The sequence below is a fragment of the Bos taurus genome, chromosome 3 (assembly GCF_002263795.3).
Source record: "Bos taurus isolate L1 Dominette 01449 registration number 42190680 breed Hereford chromosome 3, ARS-UCD2.0, whole genome shotgun sequence".
Classification (NCBI taxonomy): Eukaryota; Metazoa; Chordata; class Mammalia; order Artiodactyla; family Bovidae; genus Bos; species Bos taurus.
In genome coordinates, this window is record NC_037330.1 from 19,813,070 (window position 1) to 19,837,129 (window position 24,060).

The 24,060-nt window shown below is 40.5% G+C and overlaps 1 protein-coding gene across 3 annotated transcripts in view; it reads right to left on the reverse strand.

The window, feature by feature from the left end:
* SETDB1 (SET domain bifurcated histone lysine methyltransferase 1) overlaps window positions 1–21,234 on the reverse strand; it is a 32,369-nt gene extending 11,135 nt beyond the window's left edge. Inside the window, exons 1-12 of one of the 3 annotated variants that reach the window (XM_024984169.2) lie at window positions 21,165–21,234; window positions 19,938–20,208; window positions 18,916–19,067; window positions 6,892–6,926; window positions 6,351–6,450; window positions 5,218–5,343; window positions 4,836–5,037; window positions 4,082–4,155; window positions 2,971–3,161; window positions 2,091–2,220; window positions 738–894; window positions 496–654 (exon numbers count right to left, since the gene is read on the reverse strand). In XM_024984169.2, coding sequence (XP_024839937.1) covers window positions 496–654; window positions 738–894; window positions 2,091–2,220; window positions 2,971–3,161; window positions 4,082–4,155; window positions 4,836–5,037; window positions 5,218–5,343; window positions 6,351–6,450; window positions 6,892–6,926; window positions 18,916–19,067; window positions 19,938–20,197 — 1,586 coding nt within the window. In that variant the 5' untranslated portion in view covers window positions 20,198–20,208; window positions 21,165–21,234. Of the gene's footprint in view, window positions 1–495; window positions 655–737; window positions 895–2,090; window positions 2,221–2,970; window positions 3,162–4,081; window positions 4,156–4,835; window positions 5,038–5,217; window positions 5,344–6,350; window positions 6,451–6,891; window positions 6,927–18,915; window positions 19,068–19,937; window positions 20,209–21,105 lie in introns of all 3 variants that reach the window. The other 2 variants (XM_005203829.5, NM_001191388.3) reach the window with 2 other exon arrangements.
* Between the last annotated feature and the right edge of the window lie 2,826 nt (window positions 21,235–24,060).

Genomic DNA, 24,060 nt, shown 5'->3' on the forward strand with positions numbered 1-24,060 from the left:
CAAGTAAATCAAACTTCCCCTTGTCTTAATGGACAAGGAAACACCCTGGTTACTCTTCATTAACTGATAATAACTGTTTCAACAGTGTGTCTTTTCCTGAATTTTATTTTTTCCTGTGAATTATGGGACTAGCATCCAGTCTTCTATCCATGCTAGTTGCTTCTACTATGTTTCCTATAAATGCCCTTACTGACCTCCAGGATTCAAGGAAAGAGGCTACCAAGTTCCCTTTCTATTGTACTGATGACGACACCATATTCAACAAGCAGTCTTAACAAATGACTTTCTGGTGATTGTATTTCTAGGCACCTAGTTTCTAATTCAATTATTCTTACTTTTTGTTTCCTGGAAAATTCCAAGGTTAAAGCTTTCAAGTCCAAACTTCTCACCATCATAATCTTAACAAGGCCCCTTGTGGCCAAGGAACCTCCCCATACAGTGACCACTCAGTCCACATTGCCAACATTCCCCACAGAGAGCCTGAGATTTTCTCACCTATATGTCTGATTGATCCCAGGTTTCCCACCAGGGGCATTTTCACTGAGTGCAGGGGATGTAGGGGAGGAATGACCAGAGCCCACAGATCCTGGCCGGAAAGATGTGCTTTTTTTGGCTACCTGCTTCCGAGATTGGGCAAGCTGGCCTTCCAAGCTTCTAGGAGATTAGAGATCATACAGTAAGGGATACAGAAAATGTAATATAAAAGAAACTGCTGAAAAAGAAGGAATAGCACTCACTCACTGTCACCTGCCTGGGGGGACAGAGCTGGACCAGGTGGGGCAGGTGGGGCAGGTGGGGCTGTCGGCTGTGGGGGTTCCATAGGCTTGAACTGGGTTCCAGTACTTGTTAGATCCTGAGTGTACTGGACCACAGGACCTTTGCTTCTCACAGCACCTATAAGAAAAGGAAATTGACCATAGAGAACATAAGAGCTGTGCCATTTATATTCATCCACAGATCTGATTCTCAATTTATATAATAAAGCAACAACGGAAACATTTTAAGTGCTAAGACTGTTAGATCTCATTATTTATACCAAAAAGTGGGAATACTGACACAGGCTGACTTTCATTTAAATAGTAAGATTTTATCTTCCCGCCTCAGACAATTTACATTCATAATTATTCTATTGCTGTCATTGTTATTTAACTGCTAAGTCATGTCTGACTCTTTGTGACCTTATGACTTAGCCCACCAGGCTCTTCTGTCCATGAGATTTCCCAGGCAAGAATACTGGAGTGGACTGTCATTTTCTCCTCCAGGGGATGTTCCCAACCCAAGGATTGAACCTGTTTCTCCCGCATTGGCAGGTGGATTCTTTACTACCGAGCCACCAGGGAAGCCAATTATGTTATACTTTGGTAAAAATTTTCAAAAATACACTCTCTGATCAATTGATGTTGTCAAGAAAAATTAACCAAAAAGTATGCCAGGAACATATAAAAACAAAACCAAAATTTTAAAACAAGTTAACCACACGTGGTGGAGAAAAATTAGACTGGAAGGCACGGGATATGGCTTCAATCCCTGAACTGAGAAGCTTCCACATGCCACAGAGCAACTAAACCCATGTGCCATAACTACTGAGCCTGTGCTCTAAAACCCGGGAGCCAGAACTACTAAGCCCGCATGCTCTAGGGCCTATGCTTTGCAACAAGAGAAGCCACTGTAATGAGAAGCCTGGACACTGAAATGATGAGTAGCCCCTGCTAGCTGCAACTAGAGAAAGTCCTTGAGCAATGAAGACCCACGGCAGCCAAAAAAAAACAAAAAACAAAAACAAAAGACCACAGATAACATACACAAAGCAGATAATCCTCATGTGAATAACAGAGGTAGTTACTACCAACAATACCCCTAACCTAAGCCAGTTGTTTCAGATTTTTATGTGTTTTTGAGAACAAATCAGAGCCATAGCATGTTGAGGCAGCAACACAAATTCATCACCACTACTGGAAACTTAGGAACACGTCCTGTTTTCAATGTGGCAGTAGTGTCATCCTGGTAAACAAAGGATATAGCCATCGTACATACACCTCTTTGCTGATTCGTCCATTTCTTCCCTCTCCCAGATAGCTTTCAGGACTTACCCATATTTGGACGTGTTCTGAGCTGTCCCCCTTGCTTCTTCTCTAGTGCAGAGGCGGATGATGTCTTCATGCTGAACATGGGCTCCAGTCGCGTAGAGCCTCGATAGATCCATTCACATCTTTTGTCATCCTAGAGGATTGCAAGGAAGGAAAGGTGGCAGGGGAATGGGTTAAAGGCCAGAATCTACCCTGCCACTTGTGAAGAATACCATGTGCCTCCCTTGGGGGAAATCTCCCTGATGAACGCCCAATTCCCTATCTATTCAATAAATTTATGTGCTAGGCTCCACAACAGGCATCAGGAATTAAACAACAACAATAAAACCCCCCAAAACAAAAACACGTATATTCCTTGTTTAAAAAAATGACAAGAGATAGATGTTTATACTGAGTATAAGACATGTAACAAGGATCATTAGGATCAGAGGGCTGAGATAGCTCAGAGAAGAAATATAATTCTAAGAAAGGTGTGAGAGGGGAGAAAAGGACAAGTACAGAAGATTTAAGAGTTAAGCTGGGCCTTGAAAGATCACCAACACCTCAGAATTCACTGATCCCTCTTTTTTGTCCCATTACACTATCGATAACCGTGGGAAAACAGAACTAGCAGCCTTCTCTGTACCTACATGCATTGTGGATACTCCTGGAGAAAAGCAAAAACCAAAACACTATCATGCAGATTAGAGTCTTAAATTCAGGGACTTTATTTTTAATAACCACGCATAGAGGAATGAAAAAAAAGTAAAACATGACCCAAAACAGTGAGAACAGGTAAGAGAGTAACAAAGAAGAAAAGCTGTGGCATGGCTACATATCCACAGTTATGCTACGCTCCCCCACCCACCCGAATCCCCACCCCTGAGCCTCCAAAGAAGAGTACCAGAAAGAGGATCCTGACTAGGCTGCCGTCCACCTCCTCGACTCGGGACTTCCACCACGTGCCTTCCCACTCGGTCTTGATCAGCTGGCCACTCTTGAGCAACACCATGGGGCGGTTGGGGTAAGCGGTGATATACTCTTCTATGAAGTCTCGGCAGGAGATGTCTTCTATGTCCTCCCAAGTCTTTTTCACTGTCCCAAGGAAGAAGTAGGGCTGAGAGAGGGCAGGTGGGGCATGTCTTGATAGGGGAAAAGGGTTGACAAGGAGACGTTTGGCATTTTTCAAGTTGGGAGGGAGAAAAAAAATAAATGAAGAAATCATAACCTCAAGGGAAGCAAAACCATGACCACTTAAAAGTACTGAACCTAATGTGCAAACGCACACTCAAATTCTGCAAATACTAAATGAATTAGCAGTATGTAAACACAGGTGAGTCACTCATTTCCTAGACATGGATGTTTCCTCTTAGGAAAAGTCAAGTGGAAGTTCTTGCTTACTTGATAAGTCTAAAGGTAAATCAAAAAGAATCAGGTGGCACCATAAACTGATTTAAAAAAAACCTGTCCTTCCTTCTCATGCTCCATCAGGCTTTCAAAGGACCCTGAGTGTATTTACTGCCGTGTTATGTGGAAACAGCCATTTTACTTGACTTTCCTGCAACTAAAAACAGTTGCTTCTATAAGAGTCTCTCCTAAGCCAGAGTCACAAGTATAGAGGACACTATGAAGACCCCATCTAATACAGGCTCTGTAGAAAGCACTCTGAAAGCACTACACAGACTGCAGATTTACACAAATGTTAAACATGAGACTAGGAAAGAAGTAACATCTTCTCAAACTTAAATCACTCAGAAATGAAATTAAAACACATCTACAATACGTGCATCCACTCAAAGTCAGTCATGATCTTCTAATGTCTGACTCTATGGCTGCCAAGACCTAACACTAGACATGAGCAAATAAAACTGTTCTCTCTCAAAGAACATTAATCAAACTTATGCTCTCAGAGACTAAAACACCAAGAACATTAGGGCTTTTCCACTGGTTGTCTTAAGAAATACAAGGTAGAAGAGGAAGCAAAAAGAGCTAAGGAAAAAAGGAGGGACACTCACGTGGCCGGCAAATGGGATACAGTTCAGACTGTGTCACATAGGAAGCATAGCCATCATCAAAGAAAATGAGAAACCTGTAAGGAAAGAGTGATGGTACAAAGACTGCAGGTTATTATATTTAACATGACCAGAAATTATTATAGCTTCCATTCCTCTGGATCACAAACAAGACACAATCCAGGGAACATGTTCCAGTGTACTATTTTCTTTCTACTAGTCTTTCTTCTCATCCCAAGAGTTAAGAATTCTCCCTTAGGTTAGCACATGCAAACTATTATATATAGAATGGATAAACAGTAAGGTCCCACTGTATAGCACAGGGAACTATATTCAATATCCTGTAATAAATCATAATGGAAAAGAATATTAGAATTCTCCCTTAATCTAACCAACATATCCCCACTTTCCCAAAAGTGATTTATTCTTGTTATACTATTGGACTCTCACATTGCTGAAAAATATTTAGTCTCCATTTCTTCCTTCTGTATGAATTCTCTATTCCCCTAACCATTAATCAATCTGGATTACTCTCCCCTGACCAAATTTTCTCTTTGAGAAAAGGGAAAAGGGAAAAAAAGGGGGGAAAGGGAGCAAGAAAGAACCACCCACATGACTCTGTGGCAAAGAAAAGAGAGTTTCCAGCCACTAAGGACTAAGAACATCAGAGCTAACTGTGAGATCTGGGCTATGGCTTAAACAGGGCAGATGATGTGCTCCTGGTTTCCACTCTCTTTACAATCTTCTGTCTAGGTACCTGAGCTTGTTTTTGACGTTTGGTGTCTCAGCTACAATGCCAGCATAGAGCCAGACCTGATTCCCATCTTTGTATTTGGCCACTACTCGACTGCCCACATACAACTTGTCAGCAGGAGGGTGGTAATCGTAGGCAATGTGGTTTCCTGACAGAAGACTCTTTCCTTTGTTGTCAAATTTCACCTTGTACTTCTTCCCTGACCCTGAGTCAAACGGAAAAGAGAAACAAAAATTTTTAAAAACCATCAGTTTCTGTGTGAGACACTGATGCTATGTTCTGGTTGCTATGTGAGAGACAAAAGCCAAAGGCTGTGGGGAAAAGACACAATCAGTGACGGCGGCCTGTGGGCTATGCATTAGCCCTCCCTCTAGCCTGAACATACCAACTGTCTGGATGGCAATAAGGGTGCCTTTGTGCCACGTCTTAGTTCTTTTTTTGCCAAGGATGCGCATGTTGACGACCAAGTCACCATCTTTGCTCAATTCTCCAGGCATCTGACTCAAGGTTCCTAGGAAGAAAGCAAAGTTGCTATAAAGAGATATGGCACAGATTGGGGAAAGAATGGAAAATAAAGAGGGTACTGGGTTATTGGGACAAATGGGGTAATCTCTGATCCTTAACCACTTTTCCTGCTCCCTTGGCCAAGGGCAGAAATATAAGACACAGTTGACTCAACTCTTTACGCTAACAGGAAAAATATGAATTGAAATTCACATGTAACTCAAGACCATCTCACTGTAACCAAATATTTCTGACTCCTTATTAACAACATTAACTATTACTCATTAAATGCCAAGCAGCATGGTGGCTCAGACCATAAAGAATCCACCTGCAATGTGGGAGACCTGGGTTTAATAACTGGGTTAGGAAGATCCCTGGAGGAGGGCATGGCAACCCACTCCAGTATTCTTGCCTGAAGAATCCCCATGGACAGAGGAACCTGGTGGGCCACAGTCCATGGGATGGCAGAGTCTGACATGACTGAGCAACTAAGCACAGCACAGCTTTTATAAATCATTTTCCTGGGAGGGATCTCTTAATAGCTGCATTCTACAAACAAAGCTTCCTTCAGACCTCTTTTTTCGAGTTTGAGTTACTGTTTTCTTTAACCTTCATCTGAAAGAAGGTATCAAAAAAAGAAAGAAAGAAAGAAAGAAGGTATCATTAGCACGGAGCTAAAAAGGTATTTGGACAAAGGCATCACATGGTAGAAAGCCAGCAGACAAACGACTTAAGCCAAGAGATGTCCCCAGTGGTCCAGTGGTTAGGACTCTGCACTTTCAGTGCTGTGGGCCTGGGTTCGATCCCTGGTCAGGGTACTAAGACCCTACAAGCTGAGTGATGCAGCCAAAAAAAAAAAAAAGACTTAAGCAAACAGCAAGGAGAATCTGTGGTATTAAAAGAATCCTACAGAGGTAGAGAAAGATATTGAAATGTTAAAACACAGTCAGTAGCCATGAAATCTCTGTAGGACTTCACCTCTGCACCTATACCAAGATGCCTCCTGACTCTAACCTTTGTGTAGATCCTGGGAATTACTCTTCTTGTTGACAGCATCCATGAACTTCTGGACATCTTGAGCCGATTTTCTTAAGGCAGCCATAGCTTCACGGAGCTGTAAGGAAGGGGATAAGGGAGACAAGTTTTTAAATAGTAGCACCGTTTCTTGAGAATAACAACTTGTCTTTTAAAAAATGAAAAAGACTGAGTTATGTTTAGAAGCTTACAGTTACTTCTAGAAGCTTATAGTTACTCTATCAGGCAAAACTTGACCTTTCTTACAAATCTGGTTCAGAAATCAGCTTAAGGAAGCTTCCCTTGATTAATTAATCTAGCTTATCACTGCCAAATTCTATATTCATACAGCACTCAGTGTATGTATCTATAAGGAGCCTTTGCATTCTTATAACATCTATTAGAGAACTGCAACCCGTGAGGCTGACTTCAGGGTGACTGGTTATATCTTGATGACTGAACTGACTTAACGGTTAGGCCAAAAGTTTCTTCTATCTTCATATTCTTCTCTCTCATCCTTCTCCTACTCATTTCAAGTTACCTTCTGGTCTTTTGGAGTTCTGTTCCCAGCATCACCTAGATAAGAAAAATTGAGTGTAAAAGACTTATACATAAGAATTTCCAAGAAATCAAGAACCAAACTATCATGGGAACACTAATGATAACAACTATGAACCAGATATAGATACACATATCTATGTAAAAGTACAAAAAGCATTCAGAAAGATAAACAGCAAATAGATGACAATTCTTACCTGGGGACAAAATACTGGTACAGATGACAGTCTATGGGATCTGGGATGTTCAAATACTTGAATTTTTATAACTATAATTTTTTTATGGGTTATCTGAATGATTTGAAAAATGAAATGTGGCCAGTGAATTAAGCTAAAATGTTTCTTCTTGAGTAGTGCTGTCCAGTAGATAATGGTGATGGTTGTACAACCTTGTGAATACACTAAAAACCACTGAGTTATACATTTTAAAGGGGTAAATTTGTTATGTAAATTACATCTGATTTTTAAAATTTTTTAGTCAAATTTAAAGGCTTCCGTGATAGCTCAGTTGATAAAGAATCTGCCTGTAATGCAGGAGACCATGGTTCAATTCCTGCTATGATAGACATATTCTGTTTCTGCACTGTCCAATCTATTAAAATTTGGCTACTAAGCACATGAAATGAGTTTTAAATTTTACTGAAGTGAAGTAAAAGTTGCTCAGTAGTGTCCGACTCTTTGTGACCCCATGGACTATACAATACATGGAATTCTCTAGGCCAGAATACTGAAGGGGTAGCCTTTCCCTTCTCCAGAGGATCTTCCCAACCTAGGGACTGAACCCAGGTCTCCCACATTGCAGGTGGATTCTTTACCAGCTGAGCCACAAGGGAAGTCCAAGAATACTGGAATGGGTAGCCTATCCGTTTTCCAGCGGATTTTCTCGATCTAGAACTCAAACCATGTCTCTTGCATTGCAGGCAGATTCTTTACCAACTGAGTTATCAAGGAAGCCTTTGCTGCTGCTGCTGCTGCTGCTAAGTTGCTGCAGTCGTGTCCGACTCTGTGCGACCCCATAGACAGCAGACCACCAGGCTCCCCCGTCCCTGGGATTCTCCAGGCAAGAACACTGGAGTGGGCTGCCATTTCCTTCTCCAATGCATGAAAGTGAAAAGTGAAAGTTGCTCAGTTGTTTGACTGAGTACTGGAGTGGGGTGCCACTGCCTTCTCCGATGGAAGCCTTTAAATTTGACTAAAAAATTTAAAAAATCAGATGTAACTTACATAACAAATTCATCCCTTTAAAATGTTTAATTCAGTGGTTTTTAGTGTATTCACAAGGTTGTACAACCATCACCATTATCTAATTCTAGAACATTTTCATCACCCTGAAAAGAAATCCCACTAAGTATGGGGTTTCTATTAACAGTCATTCCCCATTCCACCATATTGGCAACCTCCAGCAACTACTAATCTACTATCTGTCTCTACGGTTTTGCCTTTTCTATACTTCACATAAATGGAATCATATGTGGTACGTCACATGAGATTTATCTATGTTGCAGCATTATTAGCACTTCATTTTTATGATTAATATTCCATTGTATGACTATATTATATTTTATTTATCCATTCATCAGTTGATGGACATTTGGGTTATTTATACTTTTTGGCTGTTATGAATAATGTTGATAGGCACATTTGTATATGAGTTTTCAAAAATAATTAAAAAATTATTTCTGGCTGTGCTGGGTTTTAATTGTGATGCACATGCTTTCTCTTTCTCTAGCTGCAGTGGGCGGGCACTACTCTAGTTGTGGTGGTGTATGGGCTTCTCCGAGCGGTGGCTTCTTTTGTTGTGGAACACTGGCTCTAGGGTGCTTAGGCTTCAGTAGCTGTAGGCTCAGCAGGGTGCAGCACACAGGCTTGGTTGCCCTAAGGCATGTGGGATTTTAGTTCCTGGACCAGGGATCAAGCCCATGTACCTTGCATTTGCAGGAGGATTCTTAACTGCTGGACCATCAGGAAGTCCCTATATGAGTTTTTATGTGGGCATATATTGTCATTTTTCTTGGATTATGGCTAGGAGTAGAACTGCCAGGCCATAAAGTAACTCAATGTTTAACCTTTTGGTGAATTCAAAGACTTGTCCAAAGTGGCTGTACCATTTTGCATTCTCACCAGCAATTTTAGAGGGTTCCAATTTCTCCACATCCTTACCAATACTTACATTACTATCTTTTTTCTTACAGCTATCCTAATAAGTAGTTTTGACTTGCATTTTCTTAATAGCTAATGATGTTAAACATCTTTTCATATACTTATTAGTCATTTACACATCTTCGTTGAAGAAGTATCTATTCAAATATTTTGCCTATTTTTAAATGGGCTATTTGTCTTTTTACTCTTAAGTTTAAGAGTTACTCATATATCCTGGAAAATACTAGACTTCACATTTCACGTAATTTTTTAATTTTTGGCCCTGCCATGTGGTTTGCAGGATCTTAGTTCCCCAACCAGGGACTGAACCCAGGATTTCCACAATGAAAACTCAGCATCCTAAACACCAGACCACCAGGAATCCTCACATTTCACATAATTTAAATAGCCACATGTGAATGGTGGCTACTGTATTATACAGTGAAGTTTCAGAGATTTATAACATTTAAAAATGGAAGGCAATGGTGATAATCATTTTGCAATAAATATATATATCAAATCATTATGTCTTATACCTTAAATACTATATTATCAACTATATCTCAGTAAAACTTGGAGGGAAAAGTGGCAAAAATAAATAAATGAAAAGCAATGTAAATGACCAAAAATGAAATAAAAATTTAGTGAGATCGTCAGATAAAAAAATCTATATGCAAAAGTCAACTTCATGTCTAAATACTAGCAAAACTATTTAGAAATGTAGTTTTTTTAAAAAGTTAGTGCAAGCTTTCTGTGGAGAAAATGAATCAACCTTAATGAAAAATATTAAGGACTAAATACATTATCTTTGTATGGGAGATTTAAATACTATGTAAATTATTAACTCTCTATACCCAGCTGTGGATGTGACTGGTGATAGAAGCAAGGTCCGATGCTATAAAGAGCAATACTGCATAGGAACCTGGAATGTCAGGTCCATGAATCAAGGCAAATTGGAAGTGGTCAAACAAGAGATGGCAAGAGTGAATGTCGACATTCTAGGAATCAGCGAACTCAAATGGACTGGAATGGGTGAATTTAACTCAGATGACCATTATATCTACTACTGCGGGCAGGAATCTCTCAGAAGAAATGGAGTGGCCATTATGGTCAACAAAAGAATCCAAAATGCAGCACTTGGATGCAATCTCAAAAACGACAGAATGATCTCTGTTCGTTTCCAAGGCAAACCATTCAATATCACAGTAATTCAAGTCTATGCCCCAACCAGTAACACTGAAGAAGCTGAAGTTGAATGGTTCTATGAAGACCTACAAGACCTTTCAGAACTAACACCCAAAAAAGATGTCCTTTTCATTATAGGGGACTGGAATGCAAAAGTAGGAAGTCAAGAAACACCTGGAGTAACAGGCAAATTTGGCCTTGGAATATGGAATGAAGCAGGGCAAAGACTGATGTTTTGCCAAGAAAATGCACTGGTCATAACAAATACCCTCTTCCAACAACACAAGAGAAGACTCTATACAAGGACATCACCAGATGGTCAACACTGAAATCAGATTGATTATATTCTTTGCAGCCAAAGATGAAGAAGCTCTATACAGTCAGCAAAAACAAGACCAGGAGCTGACTGTGGCTCAGATCATGAACACTTTATTGCCAAATTCAGACTTAAATTGAAGAAAGTAGGGAAAACCACTAGACCATTCAGGTATGACCTCAATCAAATCCCTTATGATTATACAGTGGAAGTGAGAAATAGATTTAAGGACCTAGATCTGATAGATAGAGTGCCTGATGAACTATGGAATGAGGTTCGTGACATTGCACAGGAGACAGGGATCAAGACCAGTCCCATGGAAAAGAAATGCAAAAAAGCAAAATGGCTGTCTGGGGAGGCCTTACAAATAGCTGTGAAAAGAAGAGAAGCGAAAAGCAAAGGAGAAAAAGAAAGATATAAACATCTTAATGCAGAGTTCCAAAGAACAGCAAGAAGAGATAAGAAAGCCTTCTTCAGCGATCAATGCAAAGAAATAGAGGAAAACAACAGAATGGGAAAGACTAGGGATCTCTTCAAGAATATCAGAGATACCAAAGGAACATTTCATGCAAAGATGAGCTCGATAAGGACAGAAATGGTATGGACCTAACAGAAGCAGAACATATTAAGAAGAGATTGCAAGAATACACAGAAGAACTGTACAAAAAAGATCTTCATGACCCAGATAATCATGATGGTGTGATCACTCACCTAGAGCCAGACATCCTGGAATGTGAAGTCAAGTGCGCCTTAGAAAGCATCACTACGAACAAAGTTAGTGGGAGTGATGGAATTCCAGTTGAGCTATTCCAAATCTTGAAAGAATATGCTGTGAAAGTGCTGCACTCAATATGCCAGCAAATTTGGAAAACTCAGCAGTGGCCACAGGACTGGAAAAGGTCCGTTTTCATTCCAATCCCAAAGAAAGGCAATGCCAAAGAATGCTCAAACTACCGCACAAATGCACTCATCTCACACGCTAGTAAAGTAATGCTCAAAATTCTCCAAGCCAGGCTTCAGCAATATGTGAACCGTGAACTTCCAGATGTTCAAGCTGGTTTTAGAAAAGGCAGAGGAACCAGAGATCAAATTGCCAACATCCGCTGGATCATGGAAAAAGCAAGAGAGTTCCAGAAAAACATCTATTTCTGCTTTATTGACTATGCCAAAGCCTTGACTGTGTGCATCACAATAAACTGTGGAAAATTCTGAAAGAGATGGGAATACCAGACCACCTGATCTGCCTCTTGAGAAATCTGTATGCAGGTCAGGAAGCAACAGTGAGAACTGGACATGGAACAACAGACTGGTTCTAAATAGGAAAAAGAGTTCGTCAAGGCTGTATATTGTCACCCTGTTTATTTAACTTATATGCAGAGTACATCATGAGAAATGCTGGACTGGAAGAAACACAAGCTGGAATCAAGACTGCCGGGAGAAATATCAATAACCTCAGATACGCAGATGACACCACCCTTATGGCAGAAAGTGAAGAGGAACTCAAAAGCCTCTTGATGAAAGTGAAAGTGGAGAGTGAAAAAGTTGGCTTAAAGCTCAACATCCAGAAAACGAAGATCATGGCATCCGGTCCCACCACTTCATGGGAAATAGATGGGGAAACAGTGGAAACAGTGTCAGACTTTATTTTTGTGGGCTCTAAAATCACTGCAGATGGTGACTGCAGCCATGAAATTAAAAGATGCTTACTCCTTGGAAGGAAAGTTATGACCAACCTAGATAGCATATTCAAAAGCAGACACATTACTTTGCCAACAAAGGTCCATCTAGTCAAGGCTATGGTTTTTCCTGTGGTCATGTATGGATGTGAGAGTTGGACTGTGAAGAAGGCTGAGCACCCAAGAATTGATGCTTTTGAATGGTGGTGTTGGAGAAGACTCTTGAGAGTCCCTTGGACTGCAAGGAGATCCAACCAGTCCATTCTGAAGGAGATCAGCCCTGGGATTTCTTTGGAAGGAATGATGCTAAAGCTGAAACTCCAGTACTTTGGCCACCTCATGCGAAGAGTTGACTCATTGGAAAAGACTCTAATGCTGGGAGGGATTGGTGGCAAGAGAAGGGGACGACAGAAGATGAGATGGCTGGATGGCATCACTGACTCAATGGCCGTTGAGTCTGACTGAACTGAACTGAAGGTTGAAAATTCCATATCCAAAGAACCAGCAAATCCACTCTTACAGTATCCTACGATATCCTAAAAAGATTCTTGCATGTGTGCATCAAGGATCAAGTATAAGAATATTTACAGCATTATTTATAATTGCAAAAAAACTAAAAACAAATGAAATGTCAATTGTTAGGAGACAGATAAACTGGCATGTTCACATAATGGAGTGCCACACTGCAGCAGTAACTGTATGAAGCACCGCACGTCAGCATGATACTGATGAAGTCATCGAAAAATCCATGCAGTGTCTAAGATTCCATTTACCTAGCTCAAATATAGGCAAAATTATAGCACTTTTGGTGATACTGAAGAGACAAGACTGGACAAGCCCCCCATGCAGAAAACAAATACAAAACTGGACAAAATGGCCAAAAAAATAAAATAAAATAATTTCAGGATGCTGGAAACTGTCCAAAGGCAAACAATAGATTGATAAGTATTTATTTCCGAAAAACTGCTTAACCTTATGGTAACAAAAGTGGGAGTCTACGGATCTCTTTCCTGGGGCAGCTCCCATCCCTGTTCCACTGTCAGCATGGTGGGCAAAAACTGTACCTTTACCATCAAAGGGCTAGCACTAACAAGTAGCTCTGCTAGTCTGAGGCTGTAGCTCTTGCTTAAGAGTGAACAACAAACCAGTCAGGGATTTAAGGAGATTCTGAAAATGAGAGAGCCACACTCAGGCTTTAGGTAAATTCTCTATACATTCTTGGGTGACTATTAAAATACGCACATGCAAAGAGGACACAAGTATGCCTGATTAACCCAAGGTCAAAGAAAAAAAAAAAATCAGGAAATTAAAATTTATGAGGTACATGAAAATTAAAACTCAACATAAAAAAACCTATGAGATGCATGCAGCAAAGCAATGCTTAGAGGGAAATTTATAGCTTTAAATGTTTATACCAGGAAGGAAGAAAGGTCGAGTCAATAGTCTCAGCTTCAACTTTAAGGAGGGACTTCCCTCCTAGTCCGGTGGCTAAGACTCTGAACTCACAATGAATGGGCCTGGGTTCACTCCCTGGTGAGGGAACTAGGGATCCTGTGAGGGATCCCACATGCCACAACTAAGACTCCTATGCCACAACAAAGATCAAACATCCTGTGTGCCGCAACTAAACCCTGGTGCAGCCAAAATAAATATTAAAAAAAGGAAAGAAACTAAAAAAAGAAAAGCAAACCAAACCCAAGAAAACTGGAAGGAAGAAAATAATAAAGACCAGAGTAGAAATCAATGAAATGGTTAACAGAAAAAGAGTAGCAAAAATAAATCAATGAACTCCCAATACTTGTTCTTTATAAAAGAACTAAAATTGATTAAACCAGTAGCTAGATTAACCAAGAAACAAGGATGAGATCCAAAAAACCATATCAGGAATGAAAGGGACATCACTATAGAACTACAGAAATTAAAAGGGATCATAAGGGAAAAAAGATCTTCACAACCCAGATAATCACGATGGTGTGATCATTGACCTAGAGCCAGACATCCTGGAATGTGAAGTCAAGTGGGCCTTAGAAAGCATCACTACGAACAAAGCTAGTGGAGGTGATGGAATTCTGGTTGAGCTATTCCAAATCCTGAAAGATGATGCTGTGAAAGTGCTCCACTCAACATGCCAGCAAATTTGGAAAACTGAGCAGTGGCCACAGGACTGGAAAAGGTCCGTTTTCATTCCAATCCCAAAGAAAGGCAATGCCAAAGAATGCTCAAACTACCACACAAATGCACTCATCTCACACGCTAGTAAAGTAATGCTCAAAATTCTCCAAGCCAGGCTTCAGCAATATGTGAACCATGAACTTCCTGATGTTCAAGCTGGTTTTAGAGAAGGCAGAGGAACCAGAGTTCAAATTTCCAACATCCGCTGGATCATGGAAAAAGCAAGAGAGTTCCAGAAAAACATCTATTTCTGCTTTATTGACTATGCCAAAGCCTTGACTGTGTGCATCACAATAAACTGTGGAAAATTCTGAAAGAGATGGGAATACCAGACCACCTGATCTGCCTCTTGAGAAATCTGTATGCAGGTCAGGAAGCAACAGTGAGAACTGGACATGGAACAACAGACTGGTTCCAAATAGGAAAAGGAGTTCGTCAAGGCTGTATATTGTCACCCTGCTTATTTAACTTATATGCAGAGTACATCATGAGAAACGCTGGACTGGAAGGAACACAAGCTGGAATCAAGACTGCCAGGAGAAATATCAATAACCTCAGGTATGCAGATGACACCACCCTTATGGCAGAAAGTGAAGAGGAACTAAAGAGCCTCTTGATGAAAGTGAAAGTGGAGAGTGAAAAAGTTGGCTTAAAGCTCAACATCCAGAAAACGAAGACCATGGCATCCAGTCCCATCACTTCATGGGAAATAGATGGGGAAACAGTGGAAACAGTGTCAGACTTTATTTTTGTGGGCTCCAAAATCACTGCAGATGGTGACTGCAGCCATGAAATTAAAAGATGCTTACTCCTTGGAAGGAAAGTTATGACCAACCTAGATAGCATATTCAAAAGCAGACACATTACTTTGCCAACAAAGGTCCATCTAGTCAAGGCTATGGTTTTTCCTGTGGTCATGTATGGATGTGAGAGTTGGACTGTGAAGAAAGCTGAGCACCGATGAATTGATGCTTTTGAATGGTGGTGTTGGAGAAGACTCTTGAGAGTCCCTTGGACTGCAAGGAGATCCAACCGGTCCATCCTAAAGGAGATCAGTCCTGGGTGTTCATTGGAAGGACTGATGTTGAAGCTGAAACTCCAGTACTTTGGCCACCTCATGTGAAGAGTTGACTCATTGGAAAAGATCCTGATGCTGGGAGAGATTGGTGGCAAGAGGAGAAGGGGACGACAGAGGATGAGATGACTGGATGGCATCACTGACTCGATGGACGTGAGTCTCGGTGAACTCCGGGAGTTGGTGATGGACAGGGAGGCCTGGTGTGTTGCGATTCATGGGATCGCAAAGAGTCGGACACGACTGAGCGACTGATCTGATCTGATGAATAACATATGACAATCATTTAGACAACTTTGATAAAGTGAACAAATTCCTAGAAAGACACAAATGAACAAAACCAACTTGAGAAGGAATAGAAAACTTAAATAAATATATCAGGTAAAGACAATGGAGGGCTTCCTTGGTGGTCCAGTGGTAAAGACTCTGAGCTCCCAATGTAGGGGGCCCAGGTTTGATCCCTGGTCAGACAACTAGATCCCACATGCAGGAACTAAAAATCCCATGTGCTGCAACTAAGATCTGGAGCAGCCAAATAAATAAATACAAATAAGTATATTAAAAGAAAAGAAAATGGATTAGTAATTAAAAGCCTTCCCACAATAAATTACAATGTGATATGCTGAATTGGATCTTGGAACAGAAAAACCAGAAATGGAATAAGGTCTGGAGTTTAGATAAAAAGAAAGTATCAATGTTTGTTTCTCAGTTTTGACCAATATCTAGCATGGCAACATGAGAAGAAACTGGTAAAAGGTATGAAGGAACTGTCTATTACCTCTGCAACTTTTCCACAAATCTAAAGTGATTTCAAATTAAAAAGCTTATTTATAAAAAAGCTTTCCACGAAGAAAAGTCCAAGCCAAGACGGTTTCATTGCTGAATTTATCAAACATTTAAGGAAGAAATAATACCATCCCACACAACTCAGAGGAAGGAACACCTCCCAACTCATCTTGTAAGGCCTGTATTACCTTGATGCTATAGCCAAAGACATCACTACAAAACTACAAACAGCCCTCAAATGTATGTGCAAAAACTGTTAAACATTTGCAAATCCAATACAACAACATATAAAAAGGATTATACACTAAGACAAAGTGGGGAGGGGGGCAAGGATGAGAGATTTATTCCAGGGACAAAAGATTGGTTTAACATCCAAAAAATAATTATTGTAATACATTCTATTAATAGGATAAATGATACAAGCCATATGATCATCTGAGGACAATACAGAAAAAGGAGCTAACAAAATCTAAAATTGAATCCAGTTATGATAAAAGCTCTCAGGAAACTAGGAACAGAAGCAACTTCCATCAATCTGATAAAGGATACCTACAACTTACACCATATTAATATGTAAATAAAATGTTTTCCTGCCAAAATCAGGAATAAGGAAAGGATGTCTGCTTTCAAACTTCTTTTCAACATCACAATGAAGGTTCTAGCAAGCATAATAAAACAAGGGTGGGGGAAAAAAGGACTTCTAGATTAGAAAGGAAGAAGTAAAATGACTATTTCCACATAGCATGATCTAATATATAGAAAGTTCTAAGGGAGCCATGAAAAACTTCCAGGAAATTGATAAGCTGATGCGAAAATTTATTTGGACTATATATGAAATACAAATGAATTTGGAGGATTTTCACAAAGTGATTTTAATACTTACTGTCAAGCTATAGTAATTAAGACAGTGTGGTGCTGGTAAAAAATAAACATTTAGATCAAGTGAAGTGAAGTCGCTCAGTCATGTCTGACTCTTTGAGACCCCATGGACTGCAGCCTAACAGGCTCCTCCGTCCATGGGATTTTCCAAGCAAGAATACTGGAGTGGGTTGCCATTTTCTTCTCCAGGAGATCTTCCCGACCCAGGGATTGAACCCAGGTCTCCTGCATTGTAGGCAGATGCTTTACCATCGTAGCCACCAGGGAAATGTGACCCTCAAATATATGGCCAGCTGACTTTCGACAAGCATCCTGAAAGGACACTCTTTTCAACAAGTGGTGGTGGAACAACTAGATAGCTGTTAAGTGAAACAAACCAACCAACTACCCTCAATCCTTACTTTAAGAATTTTTATTCTTCAAAAGACATCATTAAGAAAATGAAGAGGCCACATCTGAGAGAAAATGTTTATAAAACAGACCTAATAAATGAATAGTACCTAAAGTACAATAAGTCAGGAGACATATATATTGACTTAGAAAAGCCAACAGTAAAAAGACAACCAATTTTTTCAAAAAGGCAAAATGATCTGAACAGATAGTTGCCTAAAATACATACATAAATGGCAAATGTATGTGAAAAGATGCTCAATGTCTTTAGAAACATACAAACTACAATCACAATGTGAAGGAGTCCCCCAGTGGTCTAATGGTTAGGATTCTGGGCTTTCACTGCTGTGGCCCAAGATCCCGCGCAGAATGATACTGTCATGCACCCACTAGAATGGCTAAATGAATGACAATACCAATCACTGACAAGGATGTCTCCCATACTTTGCTAGCAGGAATGTAAAATGATACACTTTGGAAAACACAACAGCAGTTTCTTCAAAACTCATACGTTTACCTTAAGACCTAGCAATTCTACTCTTGGGTGGAATATCCAAGAGACATGAAACAAAACATGGACATTAAAACTTCCACACAAATATTCATAGCAACATTATTCATAATGACCCCAAACTGCAAACAACCCAAATGTTTATCAACTGAGGAATGGATAAAAACATATGGCTATCCATACAATGGAAAGTTATTCAACAAAAAAGGAACAAACTACTGATAAACGCAACAAGGATGAACCTCAAACACATTATGTTAAATGACAGAAGGCAGACATGATAGATGACATACTGTGACCCTACTTAATAGTAAATTTCTAGAACAGGCAAAAACTTCACAGAGAAAGCAAGCAGATCAGTGGTTGCCAGAGGGTGACAATACAGACTAATGACAAACAAGCATGAAGGCACTTTCTGGGGTGATGCAAGAGTTCTAAAACTGGATTGGGGTGAAGACTGCAGTACTATAAAATTATTCACTAAAACTCAACTTGTACACTTAAAGTAGGTGAATTTTATAGTATGTAAATTATACCTTAAAAATTGTTATAGACAAAACCAAATAATCTGCTTTGAGATATATATATATACACACACACATACATGTTAAATGCCATCTATTAAAAAAGCAAGGAAATTTAGAATACAGATTATACAGAATGGGGAAAGGAGAATAATTCAATCAGGAAGTAGCAGGTAGGGAAGATCCATGACACTAACAATCTTCTATTTTTTTTTTTTTCTGTAACAGACAAGTCCAATAGTTAGGAATATGAAGTTAGTGAGAACGGTTTCTCCTCTCTTATCGTCTATCTGCTCATCTTCCCATGTTTCAGTTTCAATCCAGAGACTTTCCAGTCCATAGCCTCATCTCTTACCTGAATCAATACTAAGGACATCATCGTCTTCATCAGGAATCTCAATTATTTCTGTAGGCCGGGAAGCTTCATCTTCAGAGCTGCTGTCCCGGTACTGTAGTCCCAGTTTGGAATAAAAGTCCTTCACCAAAGACTCACAGTTAGTCACTGCCCTAATATTGGAACACATGTAGAAAAGGTCAAAGCCAGCAGAAGCAGGGGTAAAAGCCATTAGAATTTATTTATATATATTTAACTATATAATGACTTCTATTCAAACAGATCATATTCCAAAGTGTCTCTGTTTTGAATTTAAGAGGCTTATCCCATAGAAAAAAAAAAAAAATTGTGGTTTCTTGAAAAATCCAAAGTAAGTTCAAAGCATGGTCCTTTCAACTTCATTATTTACCTTTTGTTGTTTGAAAATACATTCTAAGTGACAAGTAGGGCAAAAGAAACCACTCTTCTGGGGGTTTAGAGTAGAAATAAGGTTCGAGGAACTTGTTAAAGCTTCACAGTTACATAAAACAGCAAATCTTCACAATATGCACTCCCTAGATGATTCTAGTAAGAAAACAAAACAGCTGTTCTGAAGTAGAGTGTAGGATAAAGAAGCGGAAGGGACTCAAGACTTGGACTCCCCTACTGCTGATCAGTAGCTCAGATGGTAAAGAATCCGCCTGCAATGCAGGAGACCTGGGTTTGACCCCTGGGTCAGGAAGATCTCCTGGAGAAGGAAATGGCAACCCATTCCAGTACTCTTCCCTGGAGAATTATATGGACGGAGGAACCAGGTGGGCCACAGTCCATGGGATCACAAAGAGTCAGACAGGACTGTGTGACTAACTTTCACTGCTGATCATATATTAACTGCTGATAGATGAATATTATATGATGACTGTGCAGACAATTTGGGCCTTAACCTTTGAGGAAGAGCAAGGTTCTCCATGTCTGTACCTTCTAAAGTACAATGTCATAACAATTATACTATTTTAAAAATGTCTGCCAATGGGCAGATTTACTATTTCCTATGTGGTTCTTACCTGGATGCATCATCAAAGAGTTGGTCAACATGGGCCACCTCAGATTCCTTTTGTATTACCCAAGTCTCCAACTCTGCTAGTTGCTTCTTGCGCTGCTGTACACAGTCCATCTTTTCCAGTTCTTCATCAATGAACTGTCGAAGCTCCTCCATTGAGATGCCCAGCTCCTCAACCACGGACTGTTGCAGCTCTGCAATTTCTTCAGACTCCACTGCTGCTGTTGCAGCTGCCAAACCAAGGCACCCAGGGAGGGAGGACATATTGCTGTCCTCTACATGGAGCAGGAAACTAAAATTACTTTTGGAGTGATCATAACCACAATAGAGAATTTCAGTCCCCTAATAAAACTCATTCCTACTCAGCTACTTGTTACTCAGATATACGTAGTTAGGTTTGAGTCCATGTCCACCCCCCACCCCCAACCCCCGAGTTCTCCAGTGTCTGAAGCTGAGATTTTGTAGAGTTCTCATCTCCTATAGGCTGTAGACTATAGGCCTGAGTAAAATGAAAAAGTTTGACAGGGCACGGAGGACATATATCACACAAGGAGCTACCAAAAATAATGTTTTAGGAAACTGAAAAGAAGCAATTTATTGAGGTAGATATTTCTGTGACCTGTGTTCCTTGACTAATGAGATAAATCTTTACACGCTATGCTAATTTGAGCAAATACCCCCACCTGGAGGGGAAGGTTTGGTTTACAACTCCCTAATTCGTTGTTTTCTCTTTAATTACTTTTCTCCTTACATCACTTTGTTTTCACGTTGAAAGACACTTAAGTACACAAAAGCTTGCAGCACAAAAGGTTTTCCCAAAGTAAAATGAAATAAAATAATATGGGAATAAAAGGTGGCTACCTAAATCGACACTTCAAATACTCGCACATACAACACACACTGGTGTTAACTGCTTTTTCGATCAAACGGTTAAAGCAAAACTGAAGCCAGAACGCCATGCGACCCCAGTGCCAGTTCTCACTGTCTCCATTTCTCTTTTGACCACACGCCGCCCCACCCCCGCGCTACCCATTTTAGGGGTGCGTCCCACCCACCCGCAAATCCAGTTCAACACCGTCCCCGCTTGTCTCCGGGAAAGACCTCCTTCCCACCCTCGCCCGACCTCTTACAACAAACAAAACATTCCATACAAGCCCTTGGTCTCCGAATACCTCAATTAACAGTATTTCCCACACCTCCCTGCTTCCAGCTAAAGATGGCTCTTTCTCACCAGCCAGACCCCAGACTCACGACGCAGGGGTCGGCCTCGGTAGGAAAGAACGAAACCAAACAGAAAAGGGAGCAGGGGGAGGGGAAGAAGCGTGAGGGAGGGAAGGGGAAGGCGGGGGGGGGGGGGGGGGGCCGGAAAAAAAAAAAAAAAGACGCCGGAAGCAAGCCTGAGGTGCCGTTCCGGTTGCTGCGACGGTAGCCTGATGGGGTCAAACCCAAAGCCGCAGGGCTCCCCTCGAAGGCTGGGAAACTCAGGGGCGTACGCATGCGTCAAGGAAAATCCTTCCAGGGCACACGTTAGAAACGATTGGCGGGTAAAGTGGGCGTGGTTTAGATACATTACAGAAAGGCTCCGCCTCTTCTACCACCCCTCAACTGGTGGTAGTAGTACTAAGTTTGTTGTGCAGAGGCTCAGTCGGCGAACACTAAGGTTTAGAATTCTCCCTTGTACTTGAGTTTGTTGTGTTACATAAACCGTACAAATTGTAATAAGTCGAGTTCCGTTCAGTTGCTCAGTCGTGTCCTACTTTGCGACCCTATGGACTGCAGCACGACAGGCTTCCCTGTCCATCACCAACTCCCGGAGCGTGCTCAAACTCATGTTTATCGAGTAGGTGATGCCACGTCTCAGCCTCTGTCGTACCCTTCTCCTCCTGCCTTCAATCTTTCCCAGTATCAGGGTCTTTTCCAATGTCAGTTCTTCGCATCAGGTGGAAGGTGTAATATGAAAAACAGGAAAATAGCTTTTCCACCCCCATCACTTAACCACCTCTGCTCCTTTGAGGTAAATCAACTTAGTTTTCTAGGCTTGTGTGTACAAGATCAAACATGAATTTTTTTGTTTCTGTTTTCACTTAACATGTGGACGTTCCATGAAGTCAATTAAAAGTTTTCTTTTTGATAGTTGTGTAATACTTTGTAATATGGTTAAATCATACTTAGAAATTTGGATTGTGCTCAGTTTTTAGCCACAACAAAAATTCAACAATAAATATTAAACATCCTTTTGCAGTAGTACATTTATTTCTGTGAAAGAGATCCCCCAAAATGGAATCTGAGTTGAAAAAATATGTATTTTCCCCTATTTTTATCAGAATCCACTGTCAAATTACTTTTCAAAAAGGTTGAAACAATTTTTACTTTCACTAGCAAATCTGTGAAAGTGTCTCTTTCCCCACATTCTCATTTAGGACTGTTTGTTAACTTTAATTTTTAAGAATTTGATATGTATTTAAATGATACCTGTGTCAGGATAGACTAGGCTATGTTGCGGAAACACCACCAAAAGTTTAAAACAAGAAGCATGTGTTATTCGTTCACACCGCATAATCATCTCTAAAAGGGTGACAATGGAGTTCTGCTCACCACAGCTACTCAGAAACCCAGGCTGATGTGCCACCCTGCCGTAAGGAGATATCACTAGAGAGTTTCACACTGGTAACTAGAATGACTCAACCTACTGGCTTGAATGAGGCCCTACCCAAACAGGAGAGGGCCAGGAAGAACAGTCATGTCTCATCTCCAGAAGGATGGAGCTGCTGCTGCTGCTGCTAAGTCGCTTCAGTCGTGTCCGACTCTGTGCAACCCCATAGACAGCACCCACCAGGCTCCTCCGTCCATGGGATTTTCCAGGCAAGAGTACTGGAGTAATGTATTTGATGAATCAGCACTGTTGACTACCACGTAATCTCATTACTACTTTAATTTAATGAGTTCATTAAATAATTTAATTTGCTCAGCCATCTTTACACCAAGTGCTCCTAAATTCATTTAAAAAGTATAAGCCAACATTCTCTTTCTCTTTTTTTTTTTTGGCCATACTGCACCCATGTGGGATCTTAGTTCCCCAACCAAGGATCAAACCCATGCCCCCTGCATCGGAAACGCACTTAAAAAAATTATTTATTTTAATTGGAAGCTGATTACTTTATTGTAGTGGTTTCTGGCATACATTGACATGAATCAGCCATGGGTGTACATGTGTCCCCCATCCGGAAACCCCCCCACCTCCCTCCCCATCCCATCCCTCAGGGTTGTCCCAGTGCACTGGCTTTGAGTGCCCTATTTTATGCATTGAACTTAACTTGAACTGGTCATCTATTTCACATATGGTAATATACGTGTTTCAATGCTATTCTCTCAAATCATCCCACCCTTGCCTCCTACAGAGTACAGAAGTCTGATCTTTATATCTGTGTCTCTTTTGATATCTCAAATATAGGTTCATCGTTACCATCTTTCTAAATTCCATATATATGCGTTAATATACTGTATTGGTGTTTTTCTTTCTGACTTACTTCACTCTGTATAATAGGCTCCAGTTTCATCCACCTCATTAGAAATGTTTCAAATGCATTCTTTTTAATTGCCGAGTAATATTCCATTGTGTATATGTAGCACAACTTTCTTATCCATTCATCTGCTTCTGGACATCTAGGTTGCTTCCATGTCCTAGCTATTGTAAATCAATGCTGCGATGAACATTGGGGTACACATGTCTCTTTCAGTTCTGGTTTCCTCAGTGTGTATGCCCAGCAGTGGGATCGCTGAGTTGTATGGCAGTTCTATTTCCAGTTTTTTAAGGAATCTCCACACTGTTCTCCATGGTGTCTGTATTGGTTGCATTCCCACCAACAGTGTAAAAGGGTTCCGTTTTCTCCACACCGTCTCCAGCATTTATTGTTTGTAGACTTTTTGATAGCAGCCAGACCAGAGTGAGATGGTACCTACCTCATTGTGATTTTGATTTGCATTTCTCTGATAATGAGTGATGTTGATCATCTATTCATGTGTTTGTTAGCCATCTGTATGTCTTCTTTGGAGAAATGTCTGTTCAGTTCTTCAGGCCCATTTTTTGATTGGGTCATTTATTTTTTCTGGTATTGAGCTGCATGAGC